At 43.6% G+C, this 15,335-nt stretch overlaps 1 protein-coding gene across 1 annotated transcript; it reads left to right on the top strand.

Moving 5' to 3' along the window:
- The first annotated feature begins 1,723 nt into the window (after window positions 1-1,723).
- Window positions 1,724-3,381, top strand: LOC123116724 (putrescine hydroxycinnamoyltransferase 3). Its single transcript, XM_044537644.1, has one exon. It carries the CDS (start codon window positions 1,886-1,888, stop codon window positions 3,188-3,190), a length of 1,305 nt encoding a protein of 434 aa, XP_044393579.1. The 5' UTR covers window positions 1,724-1,885; the 3' UTR covers window positions 3,191-3,381.
- The last annotated feature ends 11,954 nt before the right edge of the window (window positions 3,382-15,335 follow it).

Consider the following 15,335-nt stretch of genomic DNA (forward strand, 5'->3'; position numbering starts at 1 on the left):
ACCTTTTAATTGGAGTAAATCATGATGAGGGGCCCACACCACTAGCTGGGACCTTTTAACGAAATAGACACTGTAATAGGCCCGTAAAAGTTCGTTGGTATACAATTTTCGCCTACTTGGCCCCTCGCTGCACGATTTCCATCCGTCGTTCAAGAACAATAATGCTAAACATACAAAGAGTTACACGCAATTACACGCTGATTAGGATTTTTTTCATCTACTAACCAATCACAAACTTGCCCCCCCCTCCCTCCCCCCCCCCCCCCCCCCCCCCCCCCCCCCCCCCCCGGATTTTCGGAGGGGATGGGCCGCCTCCCCATCTATTGGCCAATCAAATTAACTCTCTTTATAAAACCTTGTAACTCGTTTGTACGTGTAGCATTACTCGTTCAAGAATAGTGAGGATCCTTGACTCTTAAAAAGAACTCATGGGCTGGAACATTCTACCCGAAAAAGAAATATGCTGGTGCAAAGTAGTGACTGGAATTCTGGAAACTTCCATGAAACTCCGCTGAAACGGTCCGGATTAGAAACTCCGTTCGATATTGAACACGTCCTGATATGATGTCTCAACGTTTGGGTTGTTGGCATCTCGTATTCTCATCTTCGGAAGGCTGTTTTCACGTCGCGTTGTGACGGTAACGCAAGGCATGCGTCCCCACATGCATGACGGACACGTCTAGTTAAGTAGATTAAGTAGCTCGTCGACTAATCAAATGCAAATGCAAAGTCGTTCTCGGTCGCTCGCTTCGCATGCAGAGGTGCATGCGTGAGGCTTTCTATCCACGTGTACGTAATTAACCGATGGACGACCTAGTTAGTTAGGACGACCATGGAAAAAAGCAACCAGGGTTTTCTAGAGCGCCCGCGGGATTTCGTTGCGTTTCCGCGCATGAATTGACTCACGTGTACCAGACAGACAAACATGGAGTACGTTGTCCTAAAACACATACTCCTCTCGTACCAATTAAACTGTAAAAACGCGTCTTATATTTTTATACAGAGGTAGTACTATGTATGTACGTTGTCCTACTAACTATAGTACTACTCAGTAACTAACTAACTCTAGGCGAACCAGCCTGTGGTTGGATGGTTAGAGGGATTGTGGTATTCCCAGCCCATCAGGGTTTAAGTCCTGATGCTCGTATTTATTTCCTGATTTTTTTTAAGATTTCCGGCGATGCACATTCAGTGAAAGAAGACGTTCCCGTCGACGACAAGGTGCCTATAATGACTTCGTAAATTTTAAAATGATATGCTGACTCGGTCTTTCGGAGGTGCTCATAGGGATAGGGTATGTGTGTGTGTGTGTTTATAGGGATGAGCGTATGCACGTGTATATGAGAGCTTGCGTCTGTACCGTGTTAAAAAAAACTAACTAACTCTAGCTGAATGCACTGGAGTACAGTTCGGACCTGTGACATTAGCTCGCAGTGCAGTTCAGGTTCCTATACTATACACCGGAAATTCCTGTAGGTAGCAGCCGTTCAGCAATCAATTTACGCATGGGCTGAGAGGCCGGCGGCCAGGTCAAAGTCTGAACTCGCATCTCCATATGTGCTCGTAATTAGCAACGCTAGATTATTTGACCATAACAAAAGTAGTTTCATGACTTATAATCTCACCAACCCTTTCCCCCGCTCCTTCCAAGTTCCAACCGCCCTGCAAGCTGCCTATAAATAGCTCGCGCCACTGTCCGAACAAATCGTACAGCACAAAAACCGCAAGCAACGCACGCAACAAGGACTCGATCGACATCGAAGCTCGAGCTAACCTTGGCAACTTGCTACAATCTCTCTCTTTCTCTCTCTCTCTCGGTGATCAACGTCGACCGAGCAACTACACCCAGCTGCAAGGTGCAAGCAAGCTAGCTCGACAGTTAGCAATGGAGGTTAAGGTGTTGGGCTCCAAGCTCGTCAAGCCCGCCTACAATGGCGGCGCCGCGCCGGCACCATCCACCGAGTACATCCCTCTGTCCATCTTCGACAAGGTGACGTTCAACATGCAGATGGCCATCATCTACGCCTTCGCCGCGCCGGCGCCATCCACGGCCGCCATCGAGAATGGCCTCGCCACGGTCCTCGCCCAGTACCGAGCCTTCGCGGGCCAGCTCGGCGAGGCGCCCGACGGCACGCCGTCCTTCATCCTCAACGACCGTGGCGCGCGCCTGGTTGAGGCGACCGTAGACGCCGACCTCATCGACATGGTGCCAGCGAAACCCACGCCGGAGCTGCTCAAGCTGCACCCCGACCTAGAGACGGAGCACGAGGAGGTTGTGCTGATGCAGCTCACGCGGTTCCGGTGCGGCTCCCTCGCCGTGGGGTTCACGTCCAACCACGTCGTCGCCGACGGCCATGCCACCAGCAACTTCCTCATCGCCTGGGGGCGCGCCACGAGAGGCCTCCCCATCGGCCTCCCTCCCGTGCACCACCACAAGGACCTCTTCAAGCCACGGTCGTCGCCTCGCGTGGAGCACGACCACCGCAACAGGGAGTACTACCTGCCGTCGCCCTCCGACGTCGTCGGTCACCACGGCGATGCCGCCGACAACATCGTCATCCATAAGGCGCACTTCTCCAAGGACTTCATCGCCGGTCTCCGAGCCAAGGCGTCAGAAGGGCGCGGCCGGCCGTTCAGCCGGTTCGAGACCATCCTCGCCCACCTCTGGCGCACCATGACACGCGCGCGCGACCTGAGCCCCGAGGAGACCACCAAGATCCGGCTGTCCGTGGACGGGCGACACCGGCTCGGCCAGCCGGCGGAGTACTTCGGCAACATGGTGCTTTGGGCTTTCCCGCGCTCCACGGTGGGTGACCTCTTGAACCGGCCGCTGAAGCACGCGGCTCAGGTGATCCATGACGAGGTGGCGAAGGTGGACGGCGCATACTTCCAGTCGTTCGTAGACTTCGCAAGCTCCGGCGCCGCCGAGAAGGAGGGGCTGGCTCGGAGCGCCGTGTGCAAGGACGCGCAGTGCCCGGACGTGGAGGTGGATAGCTGGTTGACGTTCCCGTTCTACGAGCTGGACTTCGGCACGGGGAGCCCAAGCTACTTCATGCCGGCCTACTTCCCCACGGAGGGGATGCTTTTCCTCGTGCCGTCCAACTTCGGCGACGGCAGCGTCGATGCCTTCGTACCCCTATTCCAAGAGAACCTCCAGGCGTTCAAAGAATGCTGCTATTCCATGGAGTAGGTGGCCTAACTGTTAATTTGTCGAAGAAACAGTGAGGCATACATTAGTTGATTCATTGAGAGGGTGGCAGAAAAAAATAATGTTATTTCTTTTTCTCTTTGAGAATTGAATAGCGCTACTGTGTGTACACAGATGTTATCTTGTACAGTACGTAACATGAGTTTTCAGATTAAAAAATTTACTAGCGAAAAGACCCGTATGTTGTAACCGAAAAAAAAAATCATAATCTAATCTATAATAGTCATGACCACGTTTTGCTGCATCACCGAGATACACGATCACTTTTTTTCTTATTGAGACATTTCTTTTTTGAAAATAACTGTACTTATTTCGCAAATAGTCAGTTACAAACATAGCCTAGACATATTATCATTGAGAAGCCGCGAGAGCCGCCAACCAAATACTGGGCCACCAAATCTCCCGCAAGAAGCTGCGGCCTCATAAGAGCATTATACATGTAACGTATTTGTAGACAATGTGCATATATAAAGTGTTACACTTCAATCATAAAAGCAAGGAACAACTTGTCCGTGCTTTGGATTTGTGTTGGTGTCAGACATAGACTAACAAAAGAAAAGGTGACATGTTCATTCTCATCATGAATAATTGGCTAATTTTAATATATAAATTACCTTTTAAGTTAATTAACCAGGTGTAGAGAGCCATTACCTTCATTAGATATATATTATTGAGAGCCTTAAATCTTGAGGATTGCACAGTTATGCATAGAAACTAAGAAAGTAGATGAATAAGAAATCGATGTTTAATTTGTATAAGTTACCAAATGCCCATTCGTGATAACAAAATTCCATCTGACCTTGTTTTCACATCAACCCTATAAAGCTTAAAGATTACCAAATGTTCATAAATTCTAAAAATGTTCCTGCTTTAAAAACAATGTTTGGAAATTTCAAGTTTGTTTCAAAATTTCAAAAATATTCTTGTTTTCAAAAGTGATTGGAATTTTTAAAAAATGTTTGTGGTTTTAAAATTAGAATTATAAAAAATATTCTTTAAAAAAATCACAAATTCAATTTTTTTGACAATGTAAAAAAAGGTTTGCATGTTTTAATTTTTTTAGAATTTCAAAAATGTATCCGCTTTCAAATTGTGTACAAAAATCCAAAATATCTCCTCATTTAAAAAAATTTGTTCAGGAAATAATAGAATGTTCTCAGTTCTGAAAATTTGTTCACAAATGCAAGAAATGTTCCCCTCTTTTGAATTATTTACAAATTGAAGCATTGTTCGCATTTTTAAAAAAGTATAATGTTTGAAAAAAGTGGCAATTAAAAGAATTATTCTGAATTTAAGGACATGTTTAAAAAAATAAATAATATTCTGATATACCCCAGCAGTTATTTTTTCAAAATTCACGCGGCTATATAGTCACAAAGACTCACAAGCTCTATTGTTTAACTACATGCCTCCGTGAACAATTTGTCTCTAGTTCTATTCATGTGTAGCACACAAATATTATAGGATTTTTTTCACCGGTCGTGCATGGTTGCTACTCCGTGTGCAGGCCCAGGAGGGGCGATTACAAAACCTATTTTTTCATCCGATATTATGTGGGCCGGCCTTGGTGGGGGGATTCCCGTGTCTGAAATAAAAAAATTTAGCCGCTACTGCATGGGTGTTTCCTCTTTGGCATGTACTAGATCACGGGAGCTCCTATACGGGATGGTGAAGCCGGGATTGGAACCCTGACTGCCTTTGTGGTCAAATTCGAACACAGCCACTAGGCCGATCTATCCACAATGTTTATTTTGAGGACAAACAGTCCCTATTATATACCAACCTGTATTATTTCATGATAAAATGAAAAATGAATGCACAATATAAAAAACGTGAATTTTAAGAAAGTTCATAAAATTGAAAAGGTTCATACAAACTGAAAAAAATCGTGAATTTGAGAAATCTTCACGAATTTTAAATAAGTTCACAAAATTTAGGAAAAGTTCATGAAATTTCGAAAAAGTTCACAAATTTGAAAAAAGTTCATCAATTTTGAAAATAGTTCACCGATTTTGAACAAAAAGTTCAGCAATTTTTTAGAAGTTCATCGATTTTGAATAAAAGAGTTCATCAAATTTGAAAAAACAGTTCACTGATTTGAAAAAAGTTCTCTGATTTTGAAAAAAGTTCCTTCACTTAGAAAAAGTTTCATCATAAATTGAAAAAAGTTCATCGGAATTGAAAAAAGTTCATCAAAAATTGGAAAAAGTTCATCGAAATTGAAAATAGGTTCACCGAATTTGGAAAAGTTTATAAAATTTCAAAATAGTTCATCGAATTTGAAAAAAAGTTCATGAAATTCAAAAGGATGCCCGGGTAACCTGTTCGTACAAAAAGAAAAAAAACTGAAAAAGAAAAACACGAAAAGGAAAATGGAAAAAGAAAAGAGAATAATAGAAAAGAAAGATTGTTGTAATTTATCAGAACCTGATGCGTGCCGGGGTGGTAAATCAAGCATGGAATTATGAGTGAGGTCTCAGGTTCCAATCCTTGTATATCCCTTTTTTGCGTTATAAAAACATAGCAGAAGAATAACCTGGGGCAACCCATACATGGGCCGGCCCAGCACGAGGCGCTGCAGGCGCCAGTTTGCGAAAATGTATACAAACCGGCGCCTGCAGCGCTAAATAGGAAATGCCCTAGATCACGTCTTACCGATCTATTCTGTACCCTCTCCTCCTTCGATCATTTATTGGGCCAGCCCATTTTCGGATTTCTTCCTCACCGGTTTCTTCCTGAACTGTTTTTTTTGTTTTTCTTCTGTTCTTTCTTATTTTCTTTTCTTTTTCTTTCTTCCTTTTTTGTTCTTTTTCTTTTCGGTAAACATATTTTCAAATTTTTGAACAATATCATGAATTCATGAACAAGTTTTCAAAATCATGAACCTTTTTTCAAACTCGTGAACATATATGAAATTGTCAACATTTTCCAATTTCATAAAGAATTTTAAAACAATTCTAACATTTTCTATGATCATGAACATTTAAGGAATTCATGAGCATTTTATACTATCTGCAAACATTTATAGAATAGATGAACACCTTTTCTACATCTATGGAATAATTTTTGATATTCGCAAATATTTATTTATTTAATGGACATTTTTTGAAATGCATGATCATTGATTGAATCAGCAAACCTTTTATGAATTGTCTCAGACCTTACGCTTAAACGCATAGGTTCAAGGAACCATGACAAGAGGTAAGGGCATCTTCAACGGCAACCCGCAAAAATTATCCCGCATCCGTCCACGGACACGGATGCAGGAGGACACATCCAATGCTAGCCGCATACATTTTCACAGCAACTCAAACCAACGGGATGAAATTCGTGCAAACACGGCCAGATTTCATATAAACATGACGGATTTCATATAAAAATCCTAGATTTTCATATAAACTTGACGAATTTCAATACATTTACATCAACTAAGTGGTGCTAGTCCAACTCGGAAGGTATAACAGTACCTAATCTAAATCACCGCCTGCGGATTCCTTTGTCTTCCTCATGTCCGGCAGCCCGATCACTCGACTGTCGGGAGCCCCAGAGGTATAAGCTTCATCGCAAAGGATGGCTCGTTTCCCCACGAGTCATCAGAGTGGAACCCCCGGCTGATGCTTCAGCAGGAGGGGAAGGCGGCGCCTCCGCTTTCGTGGAGCCCATGTGGGATCGACGGAGGTCCTCATAAGAGAAGAACCTGACAAGACACCGGCTGTGTACGCCGGCGTCGCCTCGGCGGTGGCCTTCTTTGGACCCAAGCGGCAGTGGACTCTCGTGTTCTACTTCTCGATTATGACGGTGGACTCGGAGACGCCAGCCACCGAATCATTGCTCTCCGCGCACTCGACTTCTATCTCTGTCGGCAATAGCCGCCTTCAATGCAGAGCGACGCGCTCTACAGTGGCATGAATGCGGGCAGCTGGCGCCGGGCGGGATGCGCGTGTAGGAGGAGGAGGGGTTTTTAGTGGGCCATGGCGTTCAGAAGCGGGCTTGGGATCGGTCCAGACTCCCGCTAACCTCCACCACTTTTATGTCCGGTTTGCGGGGAAAATCGTGTCCGGACCGCCTCGCGGACCTATACAGAACCGCGTTGGATGACTTTGACGGTCCGGACGGTTGCGGGAGGTTTATGGGTCTGCCTTGGAGATGCCCTAACCAGCATGTTATTGTTGCAACGCCTCTCCTCGTGACTTGCGGCAACCTAAATCTATTTATCTCTTATCATTTACATATTTTCCTACATCTACACTTCTTTTTATGTTTTTTGTAACAGAATTGCTTAACCTCTACTATAATTTGTAGACCGTTGATGTTAATTATTTGTTCAAGATTTAATATAAATAATAATGTTGTTGGGGTAGAAATTTGACACCATAGTTCATTGTAGACCTGTTACACGATTTAAGAAACTCTCGTAATAAGAACCTAGAAGTACACCCTGAATATAACCACGTGCCCTTTCGCCCTAGCCTCCTGTGACCAAGGCGCTAGGGTTTCCTTGCCTCTCGCTAGAGGTCCGCCTAGCATCCTATGGTTCTTGGACCATGGAGGCGCGGTGGATCCCGTCCCTTGCCGGTGGGAGGACTCCATTTGTAGGTGTTTTTAAAGTTTTGTTATGGTTTGTGCCATACTTAGAAAGACGATGTTGTGGCACTTCCTGAAGATGGAATAAGATCCTCCCCGCCTAGCCCCTGTCCCGGTGGAACTTCTAGTATCATCGGAGGGCATGTGGAGGTGTGTCTCCGGCGGATCTCATGGGATCCATTCGGCGTCTGTCTTCGACGGATCCGTTTGGATCTAGTCTTTGTTCGTCTACGTACGTGTGTTTGTAGGTTGGATCCTTCCGATCTATGCTTCTCTTCATCGGTGATGGTTGCTGATCTTATGTGCTGGTTCTATGAGGTCTTAGCATGATAACTTCCTGACTGTCTACTACAAGAATGTTTGCCCGACTCTGATGAGGGAGTGGCAATGATGGCGGCATGCCTTTGGCTCGCTCCAATGATTGTAGTCATCGCTAGGTGGTCTACGGACCTCGATGTAGTTTTTTTCCAGTCATTCTTTATACTACCTCGAAAGTTGATGAATAGATCGGAAGTTTTCTCACAAAAAAACCTAAAAGTACACATTTGGTGTTTTTCTGGACCATGATGGGCTAGGGATACCACTGTCCTTTTAACCATTCAAACATAGATTGGTTCGCATAAATTTGGTGTTAAGAACGTCTTTTCCCCTAGCGCTTGAGGCTTAGGGTTCCCTTGTCCTCCGGCGCTCTCGCCACTGTGAGTTTTCCCTGGATTGATCGCTCCTGTAGTGATCGCCCTTGTGCAAGTACCCTCCCGTCCAGGATGCCACTAGGGCCATATGTTTGTCCCTAGGAAAGTCTTGGGTTGGGAGTGTTTCAGATCATGAGATGGCAACACCGACGGAGACCTGCGGATCTCACCCCGGCGGTTCTGAAGATCCTAGTGTCCTTCTGGAACATCTGCATCTAGAAGAAGATGAGTTGGACAATCTGGTTTGGGAGGAGGAGGTGGACGAGCCAGATGCGAGACCTAAGTGGCTTTGGGCGCAGCAACGGTCGCGGGGAATGCCAATACCGTGGTAAATTCGATGGAGCTGATGGTAACCTTGGCAGAGGGACAAGTGTAGGTCGTGCACGTGGCCCTGGTCGAAGGTTTGGGCATGGAGTTGTCGCCCATGAAGGCCGAGGGGATCCTGCAACCGAGAAAAATACTAGTACTAGTCAGTATATGCAGCAAAGTTGGCGTTTTAATGTAGTAAATGCTCTATATGATCATGGTTTCTCTCTTACACCAGGGCAAGGCACTACAAAGGAGATACAAAAGGAAGATGTAAATGTGCTTGGCAAGAGCTCTGCAGATGATACGTGTGTTGGGCGTAACGCTTCTGTTGAAAGTGACCTCCCGGACAAGAACACGGGGGGCATTGTTCCGGTTGGAAACAGTGCAGATATTGTTGACCATTTTGATGGGTCTGATCCTCCTAGTAGCTCCGCGATTGGAAAACCACAGAAGAACTCCAATTAAAATAAGCTTAAGGTGGATGATGGAGCAACTTTTGACAATACTTCAACTAATGGATGGGCGGCCTCCTCGGCGGAGGACCGCCGGGAGCAATGAATCTTCTGAGTTGGAACAATCTATTTTGGAGTGTTGATTGTTTTTTTGCCATGACTTTCACAAATGTCATTCCCTGATGAAACTTGGCAAGCACTTAAAACATCTGTCATTCTTTGCCACCAAATTCATTTTTGAATTTTTTGAATTTTTTTAGATTTTAATGTTCATGGTGGTGTGATAAGATCTAAAATACAGACGGGCACTTACCAACACTTTTGTCATGAATGCAAGTGACATTGACATAGAGGTGACGTTTTTCCGAACATTTTGGTATCTTATTTGCATTATTCTGATTTAGTATGAATTAGTTATGAAGTTTTCAAAGTGACGGTCAAACGATCAAAGGGCAAAAGCACAAGACGACCAAAGTGGGCTGGACCGAACAACTTGCTTTTGGAAATTAGGGGCAATCCTATCGAGTGGGACACAACTAGGGGCATAAAACCAATTATCCCTTGATCTAATTGCTTCTGTTATTAATGATGATGCAAATGAGTCCTTGTGTGCGCACTTTTCTGACAAAGGTATTTTAGATGCCTTGTTCCAAATTGTCCCTTTGAAGGCCCCTAGCCCCTTATTTTTTCAGCATAACTGGGTACCCTAAAGGAGATCATTACTTCCGGGGTCAAGGAATTCTTTCATACAGATATCAAGCCACCGGAAGTTAATGATACTACTATAGTATTGATTCCAAACCCTGTTAAGATCACTGATTTCAGGCCTATAAGTTTATGTAATGTAATTTATAAAGTGGTCTCCAAGTGTATGGTTAACCATCTTAGGCCGGTGCTTGATGATATCATCTCACCGACACAAAGCGCTTTCATCCTTTGGCGTATGATCACTAGTAGTTCTTTGATTGCGTTTGAGTATATTCGTCATATTAAACAGAAAAAGGATCCCACAAAGAGTTTTTGTGCTTACAAATGGGATCTCTCAAAGGCTTATGATAGGCTGGATTGGAATTACCTTAAGCAAATGATGCAAAAGTTAGGATTCGCTCACCGACGGATCAATCGGATCATGCCATGTGTGACCTCTATGAGATACTCCGTAAAATTTAATGGAGCCATCTTGGATTCTTTTGCACCATAGCATGGACGTCGGCAGGGTGATTGATAACCCACAAGTATAGGGGATCGTTTGTAGCCTTCTTCGATAAATAAGAGTGTCGAATCCAACAAGGAGCTAAAGCTAGAACAAATATTCCCTCAAGTTCTATCGACCACCGATACAACTCTACGCACACTTGATGTTTGCTTTACCTAGAACAAGAATGAAACTAGAAGTACTTTGCGAGAATAAAACTACAAATAAATTGCAAGGTAATAAAAGTAGATAGCTTTTATCAACAAGAAAGTCATTTTTTCCTAGGTAATCGATACCTAGACCGGTAATCATTCTTGAAATTTTATATGAGGGAGAGGCATGAGCTAACATACTTTCTCTACTTGGATCATATGCACTTATGATTGGCACTCTAGCAAGCATTCGCAAATACTAAAGATCGTTAAGGTCATAAAACCAAACCATAGCATTAAGTATCAAGTCCTCTTTACTCCCATACGCAATGACCCCCAAACTCGGGTTTGTGCTTCTGTGTCTCACGCAACCCACTATAAGGGAATCATGAACGTATTGCGACACCCTACAACGGGGATCCCTCACGTTTGTGCGAGATGGAGGGCACCGTAGGACAGCACCATAATAAAATATACACCCATACAAACCAAGACCACGATTAGCCCATAGGATAAAACGAATCTACTCAAACATCATAAGATAGCCATAGATCGTTGGGAAATAATATATAGCGTTGAGCACCATGTTTAAGTAGAGATTACAACAGGAAAAGAGATGTTACACTGCTGCATAGAGGGGGATAAAGTTGGTGTTGACGGTAGCAAGATTGTTGATGTAGATCACCGTCATGATCCTAGCCCCAGCAGCACTCCATCACCAACGGGAGTGAGGGGGAGAGAGCCCTCCTTCTTCTTCTTCTTCCTTGGCCTCCTCCCTAGATGGGAGGAGAGTTCCCCCTCTGGTCCATGGCCTCCATGGCTGTGGAGGGGCGGGAGCCCCTCCGAGATTGGATCTCCCTCTCTATTCTCCTCTGTTTTGCATCCTCGAGATTGCATCTCCCTCTCTATTCTCTTCTTTTTTCCTCTTCTTTTTCTTCTTCTTCTTCTTTTTCTTTTTGTCTTTTTTCTTTTCTTTTTCTCCCTTTTTTTACTTTTTAGTCCGGAGTCTCATCCCAACTTGTGGGGGAATCATCGTCTCCATCATCCTTTCCTCATTGGGACAATGCTCTAATAATGAATAATGATGATCATCACACTTCTATTTACTTCCAGCTCAAAACAAATAATAATTGCAACTCTATAACAAAGTATGACTCTATGTGAATGCCTATGGAAGTGTACCAGGGTGTGCAATGATCTAGCGTAGTGGAGATATCAAAAAATGGACAAGCCATGGAAATATCATGTTAGCTATCTTACGATCATGCAAAGCAATATGACAATGAATGCTCAAGTCATCCCAACGAAAGCGGTGGAAGTTGCATGGCAATATATCTCAGAATGGCTATGGAAAGGCCAGAATAGGTAGGTATGGTGGCTGTTTTGAGGAAGATATAATAAGGCTTATGTGTGATAGAGTGTATCATATCACGGGGTTTGGATGCACAGGCAAAGTTTGCACCGACTCTCGAGGTGAGAAAGGGAAATGCACGGTAGAGTAGAGGCTAGCAAATTGCAGAAAGGGAAGAGTGCGTATAATCCATGGACTCACAATAGTCATAAAGAACTCATATACTTATTGCAAAAGTTTATTAGCCCTCGAAGCAAAGTATTACTATGCATGCCCCTAGGGGGGAGGTTGGTAGGAGTTAACCATCGCGCGCCCCCGACCTTCACACAAAGATAGACAATCAAGGATAAATTGTGCTCCAACTTCCCGGCATAACGGGAAACTATATGTGCATGCTTACTAAACACGATCAGCCACTAGTACCTCCTATATATTATCATCTCTATATCGCAAAAGTATTGTAAGGAATCAAACATATCATATTCAGTGATCCACAAGTTTTATGTAGGATTTTATGACTAACCATGCAATTGACCAATCCTTGTTGACTCTCTAAATTGACATAAGTGAAGCATGAGAGTTTAATTCTTTCTACAAAGACCATGCTCTAACAAATATAAGTGAAGCAAAAGAGCATTCGGTAAATAACGGGTTTCCATGTGAAGAGAAACAAACAATCCAAAATTCAAATGATATAAGTGAAGCACATGAAGCATTCTATAAAGCCATACTCAAAAGATATAAGTGAAGTGCAATGAGCATTCTATAAATAAAACATGGACTATCTCATACCAGCATGGTGCATAAAAGAAAAATGAAAACTATAAACAAAAAGATGCTCCATGATTGTTGACCCCTTCGGAAGAGTGCCGGAGAAGGCCTCTATATTGGATCTTGTGGTTCTGGAACATGCGGCGGCTGGAATTATGTTTCGTCTACTCCCCTGGGTTTTTTCGGATTTTAGAGTATTTATAGAGGCGGAGGTCGGTGGAGGGGGTGCCTATGGGCCCCACTACCCGCCAGGGCGCGCTTGGGGGCCCTGGTGTGGCCTGGTGCCTAGTGTGCCCCACAAGGCGCCTCTGGTGCACTTCTTGGGCCTCCTGGGTGTCTTCTGGGCAGAAAAAAAATCTCCAAAAGGTTTCGTGGCATTTGGACTTTGTTTGGTATTGATTTTTTGTGAAGTAAAAAAACAAGCAAAAAACAGCAACTAGAAATGCGCCACTATGTCAATAGGTTAATCGCAACAAATGATATAAAGTTGCTAGTAAATGAATATAAAACATCCAAGAATGATAATATAATAGCATGGAACAATCAAAATTTATGGATATGTTGGAGACGTATCAAGGAGCAGAAAATTATTTTGCCGAGGTGGTCTCTTAGAACCATACCTATCCCTGCGACTCCATCCAAAATCGAGCCATCAGTGTTGAGCTTTACACGACCTTTCCTAGGAGGAAGCCATGTGTCGCACACATGCTCAGTTTTATCACATGCTTGCTAAATCAATGAAAAGCTAGTGTTTGCCATTATCTTCCTTTTAACAAAATCTACATTGGGGTCTAGCTTCAGAGTAGCTAATGAATCAAGGTAGCTCGAAAGGAATCGTATCGAGACATCAGCGGGAAGCGCTAGTTTTGCATGCATTATTTCATTTATCATATGTCAGTCTTCTCCATAAAAGCATCACAACATGAACTCAGACATGTTCTGTAACATCTTGTAGCAGCTGCAAAAGCCAATCATCATGTATCTTAATGTTTTTCAGTAGTGGCATCTCTCAAACTTGTGACATCACCACCTAGAGCCGCCGTGCATTCTCACAAGCGCAGAAAACATGGAACAGATCTTCGTCCCCCTTCCACAAACCGGGCAATGAGCATGTACCTCTAGAGTTCTATGCTTCTTATTGGACCAGGTAGCTAGTGAGTTTGTTGCGGCTCTCCATGTGAAGGAAAGAACCTTTGGTGGAGTTGGGAAGGACCAGATTAGGTTTCAAACATCCCGTCGTGCATCAGGAGCACTACTAGAAGATGACAACGAATAGTTATTCTCTTCCGCAGCAAACCAGTAGGCACTTTCAACTGAGAAGAGACCACATTTTTCTGGACCCCAGGCTAAGAAATCTTCACTAATGTAAGGGGAGGGGCGTATACTCAGTATGGAGCGAGTGTCCACATGCAAGAAGTATTGGTTTAGACGCGCCGTGTCCCAATTGCCACTATGATCAAGTAATTCTGACACCCACTTGTAGGGACATCTACCCGGTGGTGCCTCAAACAAGCCAATGGCGTCGTCAGATCCGTACCTTCTGTGTCAAACCAACCCTTTCTTCAAGAACTCAAGGCCATGATAAACAACTTGCCAGGTAGGAGAGAGGTTTCCAGTAAATACCGTATGCTCGAGCCTCCAACTCGGATAATACTTGGCTTTGAGTATTCTTGCACACAAACTCTCTCGATATAAAAGGAACCTCCAAGCTTGTGTAGCCAATGGTTCTTGGTTAAAAAGACGAAAGTCTCTAAACCGGAGCCCTCCTTCTGACTTTGGCTGAGTCATTTTATGCCAACCGTACCAATGAGTTAGCCTCTTACCCTTCTCCACTCCCCAATAGTAATTACGAACCATGCGGTTCAGATCTTTGGAAACTCAAAAGGAACTATGAACACACTCATGATAAATGTAGGAATAGACTGGGCAACAGATTTGATTACGACTTCTTTAACAGACTGAGTAGGATGTCCATCAAAAGCGAACAAGCGCTTAGTTAACTTTACTTGCAAGTTTTGAAATTTATCATTGATCATCTGCCCATCAGGAGTGGCTAGCCCCAAGTATTTTTCTTGAAAACCAAAAGTAGTGACACCCAATTATGATTTTATTGCAACAACTATAGCATCCGGACATGAGCTACCAAAAAGAATGAAAGATTTTGAGGGGTTCAGAAGCTATCCAGTGGCTTTCCCATAGACCTGCAAAATATAATTTACATGGCTCACCAACTAGGGAACACTATTATCATATTTGTGCATTGGATCTAGCTAATATTTGAGTGTGTTTCATAAATGGATCAATGATTGAGCATAATGGGCTAGGGATAGCTTTCTTTAATGTTGATATTCTGAATGACATGGTTGCTTCTTGATATGCTGGAGTATTGATGTACTCATGTCAATTATAGAGTATTGAATCATCTAAATTCCAAATGTCCATGCTACATAGAAAAGAATATGTGATGAACATGTTAGGCAGCATTCCACATCAAAAATTATGTTTTTATCATTTACCTACTCGAGGACAAGAAGGAATTAAGCTTGGGGTTGCTGATACGTCTCCAACGTACCTATAATTTTTAATTGTTCCATGCTGGTATGTTATCATTCTTGGATGTT

The sequence above is a fragment of the Triticum aestivum genome, chromosome 5B, assembly GCF_018294505.1.
Source record: "Triticum aestivum cultivar Chinese Spring chromosome 5B, IWGSC CS RefSeq v2.1, whole genome shotgun sequence".
In the NCBI taxonomy this organism is placed as follows: Eukaryota; Viridiplantae; Streptophyta; class Magnoliopsida; order Poales; family Poaceae; genus Triticum; species Triticum aestivum.